The sequence below is a fragment of the Camelina sativa genome, chromosome 17 (genome assembly GCF_030686135.1).
Source record: "Camelina sativa cultivar CO46 ecotype springtype chromosome 17, ASM3068613v1".
NCBI lineage: Eukaryota > Viridiplantae > Streptophyta > Magnoliopsida > Brassicales > Brassicaceae > Camelina > Camelina sativa.
In genome coordinates, this window is record NC_141896.1 from 28,818,621 (window position 1) to 28,835,060 (window position 16,440).

The 16,440-nt window shown below is 34.3% G+C and overlaps 1 protein-coding gene and 1 pseudogene across 24 annotated transcripts; one reads left to right on the forward strand and one right to left on the reverse strand.

Annotated features, from left to right (window-relative positions):
* Window positions 1-131: 131 nt before the first annotated feature.
* On the reverse strand, window positions 132-15,366 carry LOC109129931 (putative transposase-like protein At4g04430). 24 transcript variants are annotated; one of them, XM_087496155.1, is made up of 17 exons: window positions 15,073-15,313; window positions 14,785-14,842; window positions 14,632-14,696; window positions 14,032-14,242; window positions 8,270-8,317; window positions 7,771-7,846; window positions 7,563-7,642; window positions 7,407-7,471; window positions 7,273-7,324; window positions 6,725-6,775; window positions 3,872-4,229; window positions 2,510-2,766; window positions 1,640-1,988; window positions 1,433-1,559; window positions 1,031-1,336; window positions 722-943; window positions 132-630 (listed from the first exon to the last, which is right to left on the reverse strand). In XM_087496155.1, the coding sequence occupies exons 15-17, from the start codon at window positions 1,262-1,264 to the stop codon at window positions 298-300; spliced, it is 789 nt and encodes a 262-aa protein (XP_087352281.1). In that variant the 5' UTR covers window positions 1,265-1,336; window positions 1,433-1,559; window positions 1,640-1,988; window positions 2,510-2,766; window positions 3,872-4,229; window positions 6,725-6,775; window positions 7,273-7,324; window positions 7,407-7,471; window positions 7,563-7,642; window positions 7,771-7,846; window positions 8,270-8,317; window positions 14,032-14,242; window positions 14,632-14,696; window positions 14,785-14,842; window positions 15,073-15,313; the 3' UTR covers window positions 132-297. The 24 variants fall into 24 exon arrangements, 23 of the variants coding, with proteins under 23 accessions (XP_087352281.1, XP_087352282.1, XP_087352291.1 ...); XM_087496156.1 differs by having other exon boundaries at window positions 7,407-7,467; window positions 14,632-14,842; window positions 15,073-15,343; XM_087496165.1 differs by having other exon boundaries at window positions 7,264-7,324; window positions 7,407-7,467; window positions 14,632-14,842; window positions 15,073-15,343.
* LOC104759710 (uncharacterized) lies at window positions 8,997-13,715 on the forward strand (annotated as a pseudogene).
* Window positions 15,367-16,440: the final 1,074 nt, after the last annotated feature.

Below are 16,440 nucleotides of genomic sequence, written 5' to 3' on the forward strand. Positions count from 1 at the left end.
ACTTTGCGATGGCTTTGCGACTTATATGTCCGTCGCAACATGATGAATTATACATTTTGTAATTATGATTATTTTCAAATTATGCAAATTAATTATGATTATTTTCTAATTATGCAAACTAAAAGTCATAATTAGCCAAAAAACTTTTAATTAAAACTGAAAACAAACTTGTAAATTACAAAATATTGTTAAAATTACACAAACATAAGTTCAAAACATAAATTGAAACACAACTACAAGTTCAAGTTCAAGAACAAGAGACCATCACACAGAAGTAAAGTTCAAGAACAAGAGACCCTACGATGGTCTCGTGGTATCTCCTGCTCCGGTATCAATGGTGGCATCAGTCTCAGGTCGGGGAAATCTTGCAGCAAATTCAGGGTCCTTCTCAGATAGATAATCGAAGTAGGCATCGTAGCAATGCATCTTCTGAGTATTTTCTTGCAACTTCAATGCATAATCTTCTAACTGAGTAGACTGACTCGCAAGAACAGCTTCGGCCTGAGAAAGCTTCTCAGCTAGAATGACTGGATCTTCAGTCGGAGTAGGCGTGAGAACAACATGAGCTGAAGATGCTTCAGTTTGCATATTACCGACTCCATATATCCTGTTTTTCTTCTTCGGAGCAACCTGCAAACAACAAAAAACAGAGACACAATGTAAAGTTCAAAGATATGAAACAAGTGAAAACCAAAACACAATGTAAAGTTCAAGAATTTACCTCAGCAAAAATTTGGTTCTTCATACTAACTGACAATCCGCCAGAAGCACTACTCTCTATATTGTCCCCTGAGCATAGCCCAGTTTCAGCCTCAGTTATCCTCGATGACACTTCATTGTATACCTTCTCAGATAGTCCATCCACAAACGACCCATCAGGTTTCCTATGAGTATCTTCTAGGACTTTCAAGAAATCAGGAAGTGCCTCACCAGTCATCTCCGACTAAACAAAGATATGAAACAACAAAGTATTAGACTAAAGCAATAATTTATAAGTAATTGTACTAAATAACTAACTTAACATACTTACATGTTTTCGTGCACGGGCTTTAAAAGAGGTCTGACCAGACCGGTGTTTATGCATTCCATTGCCATCAGGATCACTGTATCGAGCATTTCGACTGTTGATACTCTTTTCCTCAGATTTTGGTTCAGACCAAAACTTGACCAAGCCTTCCCATACTTTAGGATCAAACCACCGCGGCATTGCATCATCACCTTTTACTCTCCACTTAGACTTCCACCGAGACACTTGATCAGTCATCTGGGTCTTCAACTTGCTTTCAAACTCGGCTCGAACTCTCCCATTGATAGAGTGGTCCCAGTTATATGTTTGCTTGTAAAAACATAACATGAATCAGAATCATAATCAGAATCAAGTAAGTAAAAACAAAATATGTAATTTAAACACATCAACAAGCATTTAACTTACCGCAAATGTTTCAAACCACCGGTTTACAACCGCACCTGGTGTTTGGGTCCAATTGGCATGAACTTCTTTGAAATCTCTTTCAAAGATGGCCCGAACAGTAGCAGCAACCTGAGGATCCTGGGCAAACCTACAAAACACAAGAAAAAAGGGAATGAGGATCAATGAAAATAGATCTGAAAAATTAGAAAACCCTAACTACATTCTTACCATAGAGTACCCGGAGGGCGTTTAGGGTCCAGTTTCTGTAAGCTAGCACGACCGGGACTTGCAAGTAGCTCTTCCAAAGTAAAAGAAGAGGTCTGAGGAGACACATCGTTGACACGCGAAGTCGAATGCTGTGGAGGAAGATGATCTTCCACCACCGGTGAGGTTCCTTGACGATTATCTTGGATCACCGGTGAGGTACCTTGCGAGGAGGCGGGAGAAGCTACCCTTGGAGCAGAGGTAGAAGAAGGTAACCTTTGAGAAGGGATGGGAGGAGATAGCCCTTGAGAAGATATAAATCTTCTGTAAACGTTTGGCCACCAGAATGATTTTGGTTCTCTTGAGAAGACATCTAAAAAACAATTCCAAAAAACTAAATTAAAACCCTCAAATTCGATATAATTAGAACCCTAAAAACAAATTAGATTAAATCCTAAATTCGAATTAGGTAAAAACCCTAAATTCGAATTACATAAAAACCCTAATATTGAAACCCTAAATTAAATAACCCTTAAAATCAAAATTAAACCTAACCACTAAAACCAAAATCGAATCAAAAAATCAAAACCCTAAAATTGAAACCCTAAAATTCGAAACCCTAAAATCTAATTAAAACCCAAATCGAATCCCCAAATTGAATCCCCAAATTCGAAACCCTAAAATCTAATTAAAACCCAAATTGAATCCCCAATTTTGAACCCTAAAATCGAATTAAAAACAGAAGAAAGAAGAGACAGAAGAGATCGGAGAAGAGAGAAGAAATCAGAGAAGAAATCAAAACCCTAAAACTGAAATCAAAACCCTAAAATCCTAAACCTTTGTCTCGCAAACAGATCTAGCCGACATAAGAAGAGAGAGGAGGAGTAGACTAACCGAGGACGAGGAGATTAGCCGGAGAAGAGAGAGGTGGAGGATTTGAGTAACCGGAGAAGAGAGGTGGTTAATCGGAGAAGAGAGGTGAAGATTGATCGGAGAATAGAGGAATTAGGGTTCGAGGGTTTTTGCGGCTGTGGATTAGTCGAGGTTTGAGCTTCGCTCAAACTAGGTTTTTCTATTTATATAGGAAAAACGATGCGTCGCAAGTCTCTCGCAAAAATTGCTACGGATTAGCTACGGTCCCTCGCAAATCCCTAGCAAACGTATTAAAATATCTAATTTATATTTCCAGAAATTGCGAGGGAATTGCTATGAACTGAGACATTTGCAATAGATTTGCGATAGATTTGCGATTTATTTAGGGTTTAGGTTTTAAAATTGTCATTTATGCCCTATTTTTTTATTATAAATCTTGGATTCATCTTTTGAAACATTAATAGTAATGTAATTAGTCTTAAGGGTTTAGGTTCAAGGGTTCATTTGCGAGGGAATTGCTATGACGTAAGAGATATGCGATGGATTTGCGAGTAATTTGCTATGCAAATAGCAAATCCATCGCAAATTTGTCGCAAACCTTCAATCTCTAATTTATAAAAACCATCAAAAATGATTTAAAACAATTAGTCAAACAAACTTCAAGTATATTATGTGGTCCAATAGGCTCATCATACTTTTTTCTATCATCAAACTTTTTAAAATTGTCCAATTTTGCATCTTCCTCTAATCATTAACTATCTTCTAACTATCTTCCTATCTATGTTCATTACATTAAGACAAATATTTGACAAATATTCCAAAATTGTCCAATTCTCCAAATATTTTGTGTTGCACTGCCCTATCTGTGATTATAAGTCTTGGATTCATATTTTTAATCATTAATAGTAATGTAATTAGTCTTTAGGGTTTAGGGTTTAGGATTTAGGGTATAGGGTTTGAAGTTGTAATTTGCGAGGGAATTGCTATGATTTTCTTAATTTGCGATGGATTTGCGACTAATATGCTATTTATCTAGCAAATCAGTCGCAAATTTGTCGCAACCTTGTATATTTAATTTATAAAAACCATCAAAATAATTTCAAAAGTTAACAAAATTAACTTTCAAGTATATTATAAGGTCTAATGTCTCATCATACTCTTTTCTATCATCTTTTTAATCATTAAAAGTAATGTCTAATTATATTAAGTTTTGTAATATTAAAAAAAAAAATTCCTCATATTGCAATGGATTTGCTATGGCAATCGCAGTTCACTCGCAGATCGGTAGCAAATTTGCTATGGATTTTATTTTCGCAAATGCATCGCAAAATTGCGAGTGATTTGCGAGGAAGGTGACCTTCCCCGCGAGTTTGTCGTAAATACCTCGCAAATGAGCAGTGGATTTGCGACGACTTGCTTCCTCGCAATTTTGCGAGAGATTTGCTATATATTTTTAATTTCTCATACTTTCGTCGCAAATCCACCGCAAATTTGCGAGGGCTCTCCTCCGTCGCAACACGTCCTCGGAAAAGGCGTGTTTTCTTGTAGTGACAACGTCGTGACCGGTCAATGGAGAACTGTCGAGAACTTTGGTTTGAGTATCGCCACTAATCAATTCAAGCCTACTGCCCATCGTTACAAGATGTCTTTCATCACTCAAACCATTGTCAGTAGGATGGACTCTGTGTCTGATGATCCGTATTTAATTCTGTCCCCATTTGTTTCTGTCCTGTCCGGCAACCTGAATGAAAACCATCTGATTGGTGAGTTATTTTAATTTTACCATATCGAATGTTTAAAGAAAACTAATAAATTTGCTAATTCAATGACATCATTCATCAGATATTGTTGGTCAAATTGAGAATGTTGGGGAGATGGAAACCATCGATGTCAACAACAGACCCACTAAGAAGATCAGTTTTGAGCTTCGGGATGAGAGGTAACATTTTATTCTAAATACGAAATGTTTGAAAACATATGTCATCCTAACATTCATAACATATTTTAATTGTGCGTTGCTTTTATTAGTGATGATAGACTACCATGTACTTTGTGGGGTACATTTGCTGAGCAAGTGCATAGTGCTTGTGATCCTTATGCTCAAGCACGTGTTATTTGTCTGGTGAGATTTGCGAAAATCAAGACTTACAATGGTAAGTTTTAAACATTTAACCTTATCATAGAGTAGTAATTGTTTGCTTAAGAAACCGCAATGTTGTAAGTTTTAACCAGTTGGGACCTATAAAATCTTCAATGTGTTTTACTCTTATAGAGAAGAGGAGTATCTCCAATGCTTTCAATGCATCTGTGGTGGTAATTAATCCCGACTATGCAGACATCCTAGAGTGGCAGAATAAGTAAGTTTAACTACATCTACTTAAAACCACGTTATGCTTAGCGTATATTGGGTTTTATCAGCCCTACTCAACCTTTATATATATATATATATATATAAATGTTAGGTTGCCAAATGATGGGCTTGCTATTACCTTAATTGAGAGGAGACCAAGGAATAATTTGCAGTAAGCAAATGTAGGCAAGTTCTACCAGAACTTCCCAAGGAGGAACATACAAGCTATCTTGGATATGACTGAGGTAATTAACGGAAATGTATCAGTGTGTTCTTTTCAAATTATATCAGTGTTTTCCTAATCCGAATATATACATATGTGTAGGAAGGAAAGGTCAATTTGATATGTACTATTTATGCCATAGATTGTGATTGGGCTTGGTACTATATCTCGTGCAAAAGGTGTAACAAGAAGGTTACACCTATCAACGCAATCACCAATGGTTCTGTCTCAACTGCAAAGAAACCCCAGTTCTGGTGTGATGGGTGTCGAGTACATGTTACTAATGTTCTCGCAAGGTATACACATTGAAATATTTTATCAACTTATACACAATTATAGGTGTATAATCTCCATACTCATCTTTGAACGTTATGGATAATTCTGGTGAGTTGAAGTTGATGCTCTTTGATAGCATGGCCACAGAGATTGTAGGCTGCTCAGCAAACTCACTCATTGATGGTCCATTTTATGAGGTATTTGATATGATTAATATACAGCAATAATTTAATAAGCGAGTTTTACAAAGTAAACTATCTAAAATACTACTTTTCAATAATTATAGATGGAGGTTGTTGTGATTCCAAAGTCGAATCCATGCTCAGTTCACCCTTTTCATCTCATTTTTATTCCTAAAACAACAATGGATCCTGTTGGTCCAAAATCGACAAGTCAGTTCTTTGAGTTTACTTCAGCAACACATTGCGAATGCAACAGAAGCTGATAAGAAACGGGTTGTTGGTATGTTTCTGATTATTAGGTTTAATCCCTTCGATATATTTACTTATTACTGAAAAGTTTTATTCATGTTTTTATGTAGATGCATGTGGAGTTCTCATGGATGTAACTCCGATTGCAAAGATACATTATATGGACAAGAATAGTGGATGTGAATCTGAAGCAAATATGGTCATTTTCAAACTAAAAGATGCCACGTAAGCTACTAAACCTTTTAAAGATTCTTCTATGTTTTGTATAATCCGTGATATCCTAACCAGACAAAGTATACATCTGTTCTTAAAACTCTGTTAGTGGGAGGATTATGAAATGTGTTGCAATAGGAAAAACGTGTGATGACTTTGTTAAGAACTGGTCTAGAAGGGTATCTGATATCAATTATGTTAATGGGTCAATCCTTTGCGTTCTACGTTTCTGGCGATACGCTTCATTCCAAGGTGAGTGTAACTTTTATGTATCTTACCAAAATTAAAGTGTATGTTACTTATAGATTTGTCCAAGTATTTACTATTAATCTTTTCTAAAATATTTCAATCCTAGCTCAAAATTGCTTAATGTCTGATTCTGCCTCTTCAAGATGCTTCTTTGATAAAGAATTCCCAGAAATCGATAGGAATAATTACAGGTTTGATTGTGTAGTCATTTAATCATCATATATCGACAACATATAAATTTGGACTGCTAACCATCCTTTTTTTCTGATGACAGTGGACTTGAACACTCAGAAGAAGATGAAGTCTTTATGGAGGTTGTTGAGCAAAACTTTTAAATTAATTTGAAGTTTCCCTTTTAGAATCTATATTTATGTAATTGATGTTTAACGTTTGAAATTAAAAATTAGTATATTTTCCATTTGGACCGACAGATTTCAACTATTATTATGGAAATTTAATAGTTAGTCCTTTAAATTAGGAGTTTGTTTACATACCTTTTATGTTGGCGAAGATTACGGTCAGAATCCATGTAGAATTTATAGTACCTGCACCCAAGGAGGACCAAAATTGTTATCTCACACATATAAATGTAAAGTCAACTTAAAAATCTAAAAGATTTCCCACATTTAAACATTAGCAAAATTACCGGATAAAATACCGGTACCACAACCTTACAAAATCTCAAATTCATTTACAAGTAACTTTTTACAAGCAATGATACCAACTCTTCATTTGAGTTTTTTTTTTAAAAACCGACAAATTATTATAAACACATTTTGCTATACAAACTTATTAATGAAGAGCAAGAGAGGGTTGTTTGAACAATTAGTTGATCAAGAAAAACAACCGACTAAAAGAATATGTTCGTCTTCAGCTCAAACCGAGAAATCAAATCAACAAAATCTGGTGAATGTAAAAGGCGTTTTTGGGCGGATTTTCAGTGACATAACAAACTTGACGCCTATTATTATAGATGAATCCATTGATCCAACCAGAAGTAGTATTATTCCCAGATATGCAGGTAGTATCTTACCAAACTTACCTGTAAAGCCATTATTCTTTCACACAATTTACTTTGTCGTGTAATATTATGCCTGCAGAAGCTTTTCCACAATTAGATGAAAACAATGGTTTTACACATGTTCCAATACTAGAAAGTTTGAGTCAAGGAGTTACCATTGTAGATGAAGACATTTGCTTCCAACATACTCCTGCCACTACACAGCTTGCAAGAGGACTACCTAAAATGTATTCGGCAGGTTAGTCGTATTCTATTTTGAAAAAAAAATACAAATGTTTACATTGTTACAAGAAATAAAATTTACAACATACATTTGCAGGGTCGGTACCAGCTGTAATCAAACATTGTGAAAATCTCACACCCGTGAAAGTAAACCAATCTTACTCATCTCCTGGAAGTCATGAATTCATATCATCCATACGAAAGCAATCTCAGAAATGTAAAATCCAAAAAAAATGAGTACCCTATTTGTAGAAAACTCCCATTACTCCCATATCTATCCATTTCAAATATCATTACCTGTCCATTACTGATTAAATCTATTGTTCCAATATGTGCAGTTAGAAGGATCGACGAACAAGAAAACTCCCCCTGCCTACGGTGAATATAAGACAATCATATTCTAGACTAGGAACTAGCAATTTTGTCGAGAACTTGAGGAATGAATCTTTAAAAGGTAATCAAGGAGGAGTATTGACGGCTTCTTAAAAAACCCCACTACAAATAACCTTTCCACCAACGTTTGGTATTTCTATTGTGCACAGCTCATATTAACCCAAGACCAACAAAAGCAACTATAACTCAACAAACTGTGTCTCCTGAAAGTGCTATTTCACAAGGTATGTGTTTGTACTTAATTACAGTTCCTATGTTTATTTATAAGATATATACTTAAAATTTTAAGAAGCTGCATTTATACTCACAGAAACTGTTCCTACCAAAAAAACTACAAGGAAGATTCTTGAGCAAAAGCTAAAGAAATGCTCACGTAAGATTTTACAAGATATTACAAACATACCAGATAGTAGAAGAAGACAGAAGCCACACCTTCCAGCGACAAGTCATTCTGCATTAAGAGACACAAATTTTACAGTTTTAGCTTATTATTTTGATTGAGAATAATTAACTGAATAATAAAATAGTACATTCTAAATATATTGAATTCCTTTTAGATTCACCATTACAACAATATGTCCACGCGGCCAGAAAGGAAAAAATAACATCGGTTCCTAATCTGGAAGTCTATTCTCATCAAAATGATGATCTTTCGTGTACAGGAGGTATCGTTGAATAAATTTTATGTTTTTTTCTAATGACAATTGTCCTTTTTTTGTGTGAAATCAATTACAATTATATTACAGGAGATGACCATGCAGATAATGAACAACACTTTGATGTGAGTAGTCTTGAAGATAATGATTCAGATCTTTCAGAAACTGATAGTGATCATTCAATTGGCACAAGGAATAAGATTACTGTTCAGAAGATTTGTGGTACATATAATAGGCGTTCATAAAGGTTTTAAAGTTCGATTTCCCGGAATGAGTAGAATCACAGAATTAAATGCAAGGGGTCAATGTTCAAGACCAAATGTTACCAAAGGTTAGTCATTTACACAAATCAAATATTTATAATTTTCTGTAGCAGTCTTCTAATAGTTGTATCTTCTTAATGGAAATACAGTGTCAGATGAAAAGTATGTAGACCATGGTGACCCAACATTCAAGTGTTCTTACTGTGGTGCAATGATGTGGTATGATGTGCGAATAAACAAACGCAGAAGGTCAAGAAAGCCAAAATTTTCATTATGTTGCTTACAAGGAACCATTAAACTACCACTTCTGAAAGAAGCACCTGAACTTATAAGGGAATTGCTTAGTAAGGATGATGCGCTTAGCAGGCATTTTTGTGAGAATATCAGGGTTTATAATATGCTTTTTGCATTTACTTCTCTTGGTGGTCAAGTAGATCGTTCAGTTGAAAAGGGTAAAGGTCCTAAGCAATTTCAATTACATGGCCAGAATTTTCACAAAATTGGTAGTTTGAAGCCCGAAGATGGCGACTATGCTAAATTTTCCCAGCTCTATATCGTTGACACAAATAATGAGATTGAAAACAGATCATCTATAATGAGGTATTGTTCTTATTGTTTATAAATATACTCTCTAACCCTTTATTGTATTCTACATGATCAACATTGATTTAAATTGTCTATTTTTTTAATTGTACTAATTGTGTGTTATTTTATTATTATGCACAGCAAGGGAAAGCAGTCCGGAAGTGTGAAAGGTAGACAGAGTATACGAAAAGAACTAATTGCAAAACTTATTCGACTGCTGGATGAAGTTAATCCCTATGTTGAGTCATTTAGGCAAGCTAAAGATAAGGTTGCTGCTGATGAGAATGCGAAGTTTCACATGCGGATTGTAAGTGATCGTGTAGGTAAAGATGGAAGAACCTATTCTATGCCAACATCATCAGAAGTAGCTGCATTGATCCCAGGTGATTTTCACCCTGAGATGCCCGGACGTGATATTATTGTACAAGAAAAAAGCTCTGGCAGATTACAAAGAATAAGTGAAGTTCATGTTGCTTACTTGGCACTACAGTATCCTCTTATTTTTCCATATGGTGAAGATGGTTTCATAGTTGGAATTGAGAAGTGTTTAAAAGGTAATCAGAAAGATGAAGAAAAAAGTTTATTTCAATGCGGCAGTGGTTTGCTTTCAGAATCCAAGAAAGAGAAGACGAGGCTCAGACTCTACTTCGGTCTAAGCGCCTTTTCCAACAATTTTTGGTTGATGCATACACAACTTTAGAATCAAACAGGTTGTCGTATATCAAATATAATCAGTCTACTATCCGTTGTGATAACTATGCATCAATTCAAGCTGCAGCAGAGGCTGGAACAAATAGCATGGAAGAGCAAGGAAAGAAAGTTCGAATACCAGCCTCTTTCACTGGTGGACCTCGGTATATGTTGCATAGTTATTATGATGCAATGGCTACATGTAAACAGTATGGCTTTCCTGACTTATTCATTACATTTACATGTAACCCTAAGTGCCCAGAAGTAACAAGGTATTTGAAAAAGCGGAAGCTTAATTCTGATGATAGACCAGACATTATGTGTCGTATCTTCCAAATTAAACTTGATTCTTTGATGAAAGATTTAACGGAAGACCATCTCCTAGGGAAGACAATAGCTGGTAAGAATATTGATTGAACCCGTTATTCACTGCAATCTTTCACATACATTTTCTAATTCATGATTTTTTTAATAAAATGCAGCTATGTACACGGTTGAATTCCAGAAGCGGGGTCTTCCTCACGCTCATATTTTCTTATTCATGGATCCAAGCTGTAAATTGCCAACAGCTGATGACATTAACAAAATAATCTCAGCTGAGATACCAGATAAGGATGAAGATCCTGAACTATACAGCGTTGTTAAGGATTGTATGATTCATGGACCTTGTGGTGCGGCGAATATAAATTCTCCGTGTATGGTGGATGGAAAGTGTTCTAAGTTTTACCCAAAAGAGAATGTTGAAGAAATTTCAGTTTGTAAAGACGGATATCCAATCTATAGAAGGCGAGCATCTTCTAATTTTGTTGAGAAAGGTTCACTGAAATGTGATAACAGATATGTTGTTCCTTACAATCGTATCCTATCATTGCGATATCGTGCTCACATCAATGTTGAGTGGTGCAACCAATCCGGTTCAATAAAGTACTTGTTTAAGTATATTAACAAAGGGCAAGACCGTGTTGCAATTGTTCTAGAACCTAAAAAGAAAAGTACGGATACGACTGAGACTGAAGCTGGGAGTAACAATGATGCAGATGGTGAGAAAACAAAAAAGGATGAAATAAAGGAATACTTTGATTGAAGGTTCGAATCACATACTCCTAATTGCCTTTCTTTAGTATTTTTTTTCTTTACTAAAATTTCTATTTTTTTATTTTGTAGATATGTTTCAGCTTCTGAAGCATCATGGAGGCTTTTCAAGTTTCAAATACAGTATAGAAGTATAGCAGTCATGAAACTTCTATTTCATCAACCAGGGAAGCAACCAGTTTTTTATAAAGAGAAGGAGAAGATTAAAAATGTACTTGACAGAAGAGCTAATGTCGATTCTATGTTCATGGCCTACCTAAATCTGAATAAGGTTAATGCATTTGCTAGAACGCTTACTTATGCAGAAATTCCTAAATACTTTACTTGGGATGGTAAAAATAAACAATGGAAAGTAAGGCAGAGGGGATTTGCTATTGGAAGGATCAATTATGTTCCACATAGAATGGAAGCGGAATATTATATGAGAATCCTTCTTGGAATCGTTAGAGGTCCTAAAACTGATGAAGATATCAGGACATACAGAGGTGTTGTAAAGCATGTTGGGCTCGAGATATTTTAGAAGACGACCAAGCTTATATCGACAGTATTATTGAAGCAAGCTTCTGGTTTTTTGGAGATGAACTTCGGAATCTTTTTGCTATGATGCTTCTAGATTGTTGTTTATCAAGGCCACTACATGTGTGGGAAGAAACATGGCATGTTTTATCAGAAGACATTGAAGCTAAGAAAAGAGAAAAATACAATAATCCAGGTTTCGAATTATTTGTATTGTATATTTGTTTGATAATCTCATCCGTATCTATGGTTCACGAAAACTAAGAAACTAATTATATTTCCATTTATTTATGATATTGCAAATTTAAATTTAACAGATGAGGAGAAGAAGAATTATACGCTTCAAGAAATTGAAGAGATATTGTTATGCAATGGTGGAACTCTGAAAGAAATTGAAGAAATGCCAAAGCCAAACAGCATAGGTTTAGATCAGTCCAACCGTTATATAACAGAGGAGAAGAACTACAATCGTGATGAATTGAAAGAAAAACATGATGATTGGATAGAGTTGATGACGTCTGAGCAAAGGGCAATATATGATGAGATAATGGTAGCTGTTTTAAATGACTGTGGAGGAGTCTTTTTTGTTTACTGTTTTGGTGGAACAGGAAAGACTTTTATGTGGAAAACTCTTTCTGCAGCTGTTAGATACAGGGGATTGATAGCTATAAATGTTGCCTCAAGTGGTATAGCTTCTTTGCTGTTAGAGGGTGGAAGGACTGCACACTCAAGGTTTTGTATCCCTATAAATCCTGATGATTTTACAACCTGTAATATCAATCCTACTTCAGATTTGGCTAAGATGTTGAAAGAAGCGTCTCTCATCATATGGGACGAAGCACCAATGATGAGCAGATATTGTTTTGAGAATCTGGATAGAAGTTTATCTGATATAATGAGAAATGCAGACAACAAGCCATTTGGTGGAAAGGTAGTTGTATTTGGAGGTGACTTCAGGCAGGTATTACCTTTAATAAATGGTGCTGGTAGGGCTCAGACTGTTCTAGCTTCATTGAACTCTTCGTATCTATGGGAACATTGTAAGGTTCTGTCTTTGACGAAGAATATGCGGCTTATGTCAAAGAATATGACAGAGATTGAAGCAAGGAATATAAAGGAGTTTTCTGATTGGATTCTAGCTGTTGGAGATGGGAAAATTCCCGAATCAAACGATGGGGAAGCTCTTATTGATATTCCAGAAGAATTGCTAATAACAGATGTAGTTGATCCTATTGATTCCATAATTAGGGCCGTATATGGTGATTTGGAAATGTTGCATACAAAAACAGATCCGAAGTTTTTCCAAACAAGAGCTATTTTATGTCCAACAAATAGTGATGTTAACACCATCAATGAAAGACTGCTTGAGAAGCTCCAAGGTTAGTTTCTACTTTTAAATCAGGAAAATTTTTAGTTTTTCCGATCTTAGTTAATTACAATAATAACGTGATCATATATCTATACAGGTGAAGAAATGGTGTACTTAAGTGCAGATAGTATCGATCCTCAGGACAGCGAATCATTAAACAACCCTGTTTTCAGTTCAGACTTCTTAAATAGTATAAAGCTCTCAGGGTTGCCAAATCACAGTCTTCATCTTAAGATTGGTGCTCCTGTAATGTTACTGAGAAATATAGATCATAAAGGTGGTTTATGCAGCGTTACACGATTGCAGATTACTCAGATGGGGATTAATGTCCTAGAAGCTTGTGTTATTACCGGTGAAAGAGTTGGAGAGAAAGTGTTAATTCCAAAGGTTTTAATTAAACCGACTGATACTAAACTTCCTTTCCGGATGAGAAGAAGACAATTTCCATTGTCTGTAGCTTTTGCGATGACTATAAACAAGAGTCAAGGACAATCACTCGAAGAAGTTGGTCTTTTTCTACCTCGACCAGTGTTTTCTCATGGCCAGTTATATGTGGCCCTTTCTAGGGTCACATCGAAGAAGGGTTTGAAAGTGCTTATCTTAGATAAAGATGGAGGGACAACAAAGCAAACGATGAATGTTGTGTTCAAGGAAATTTTTCAAAATCTATGGAAGTAAGGTCTGGTTTGGTGTTTGTTGTTTTAAATTTTTTAATTTCAAGGGTGAATTTTGTTTTTGCAGTCTTCTATTAGTTAAACATTTTGGGGATGTTTGGTTTGTTTCGTATTTGAAGAAATTTACTTAATATACTTAATATTTCGTATTATACCGTTATATGAACTAAGCATAGACCATATAAAACAAAAGAATGCTGTTTTAATTTCTAGGTTTAGATTTAGATTTTGTTTTGTGTTTGTTATTTGTAAACACATGACCATTCATTCATAGAATAATTTACCAAACAAAGCCAAAAACAGAGAGCCATGTAACTAACCGAGTAAGATGTCATCAGTGTTTCCTTTTATTTGACTGTAATTGTTGATTTATAAGTCCAGCTTTCTGCAGAAACGTTGTATACATGGATAGAACATATATTATTGAATGAGGAAGTTTACAGAATATTGTAATTTATGTAAACGAAATCAAACTCAAACTTATCTTGCTTTGGTGTTGAATCATTATACTTTACCAACCCCAGTTGTCACCTGTAAGAGATAAATTGGTTAAGATCTAAATTCATCTTATAATAAAAATTTTCAAAACACAGACCCTAAAAATCGAATTTAAGGACAGATTGTAATAGAGTGAATTGAATATATCGATATAACCCTCTTTACTAAAATTTAGATTCTAAATTCGAACTTAGATACACTTACGAATTGAACAACAGTTGAAAGGGACTAAAGAAACTTGCTTTATATTTAGTATTATACTGAGTTCTGAACATAGCATAGTCGGTTAAAAACATCTTAATGCTGTTTTGATTTATTTAAAACTGGTTTTGGTTTTGTTTTCGTTCTTTGTAAACACATGACAATTCCTCGAAAGTCTAATTTAGAAAAGAAAGGCAAAAAAAGAGAGTCATGTTACTAACCAGTTTAGGACGTTATCTGTGTTTGCTTTTAGTTGACTGTAATTGTTGATGTTATAAGTATCTGTCTACACAAGAGTTGTAAACATGGAAAGAACATATGTTAGTGTATGACGATGTCTACAGAAATTTGTAATTTCTGAAGCTGAAATCAACATCGAACTTATCTGGCTTTTCTTTTGAATGATTATACTTTTATAACATAAGGAAATACCTGGAATTGAATGATTAAGATGTTAGATAATCTTATAACAAAAAAGTCCAAATCACAGTCGCTAAATTCAGAATTTAACATCAGACAATAATATATGTATATTCGTTATTTGCTTCGAGAGAATAATACAGTGAGTTTAAAATCCAATTATAAAGAAGACCGAATGGAGAGAGTTTAAAATCTAATTATTAAGAAGACCGAATTGAGAGAGTTTAAAATCAAGAACTTACCAACCAACAAGATCAGAGATTGAAATCAACAAACTCATTTACTGGGTTTGCAAAACATTCGACTGAAATCTTCAAAGTAGATCAATAAGCAATTAAATATAGAAATCACGGAGGTGAGAATTATAGGGTTCCAATCGGGATCTAAGCCAAAGAAGAAAGAGTTCGGTTGATTAAAAAGAAAAAAGGAAGAAGGTTAAAAAAAACCAGATAGACTCCCGAAGAAGCACAACAAAAGTCAAGTGTCTTTTTATTATTTTAGTTGGGCCTTTTTATTTTTTTGTGTCCTTAATGTCTATATTATTTATAAAATTATTACAAATTATACTAAATAAAAGTAGGAGCTATAAGTTTCTTAAGGTGTCCACATAGAATTTTAAACAACCAATAGTGATTAGCCATTTCAGTAATTAACAATTTTTTAAATTTCCAGAATTTCCTATATTAAAAATTATTTGAAAGAACCTATCAGGATTTGATATGTCATTTATTCACATTTTCTAAGTTTCCAGAATTTTAAATTTTGGAAATAAAAGAAATATGTACAATATCTCACATCAGCTAGAAATTTTTTAGACTATGGCTGAGAACCATTTTAAATAAGACTAATATTCTTTCAACTATGAATGAGCATGAAGCTTGATTTACCATATGTCCAAGTTTTAAAATTTTAAAAATTGAAAATATTATAATTATCAGTACTAATAAAAGTTGGAGATATAAGCTCCTTACAGCGTCCACATAGGATTTTAAACAACCTATTGGGATTTGACATGTCACTGATTAACATTTTTAAAATTTACAGGATTTTCTATATTAAATTTTTTAAAATGACCAACCAATATCAGATATCTTAATATTTAACATTTTTAAAATTATGTAAATTTTTTATATTAAAAAATTTATAAATAAGTGTATGCACAACATCCTACGTTGGCTATAAAATTTTGGAACTGGCTGAGAACCACTATAAATAAGACTAATATGATGAACACACTTTTTATTAGCTATACATGTGTTCATATTACTTTCTTTGCAAGTAATTTGCAATTTTATAGTATTAAGATTTTGGTTCAAGAAGTTTCAATACATGTGGATCTTAAACCGAATAAGTATACAGGTGAAAATATCAATAATTGAGTGCATGTGGTGACTATGCTGATCCATGAAATTTTATGAGAAAATAAGCAATGATTTTGGTCTTGGAGTTTGATGGGTTAACAAGTTATTAAGTGGAAGAATGTGAGAAAGCAGATTACGAAGAGGAAGAAGAAGAGTATAATGAAGAATCAGACAGTAAAAGTAATAATGAAAATTTGACAATAAAAATGACGAGAAAGAATATGAAAAGTAAGAAAACAATGAAAAAAC

Coding starts and splice junctions, on each gene's coding strand:
- LOC109129931 (XM_087496143.1), bottom strand. CDS start 1,264: ATGACTGATCAAGTGTCTCGGTGGAAGTCTAAGTGGAGAGTAAAAGGT. Junction 944..1,030: donor AAGCCCGTGCACGAAAACAT/GTAAGTATGTTA, acceptor ATCTTTGTTTAG/TCGGAGATGACTGGTGAGGC. Junction 631..721: donor AGAACCAAATTTTTGCTGAG/GTAAATTCTTGA, acceptor TGTTGTTTGCAG/GTTGCTCCGAAGAAGAAAAA.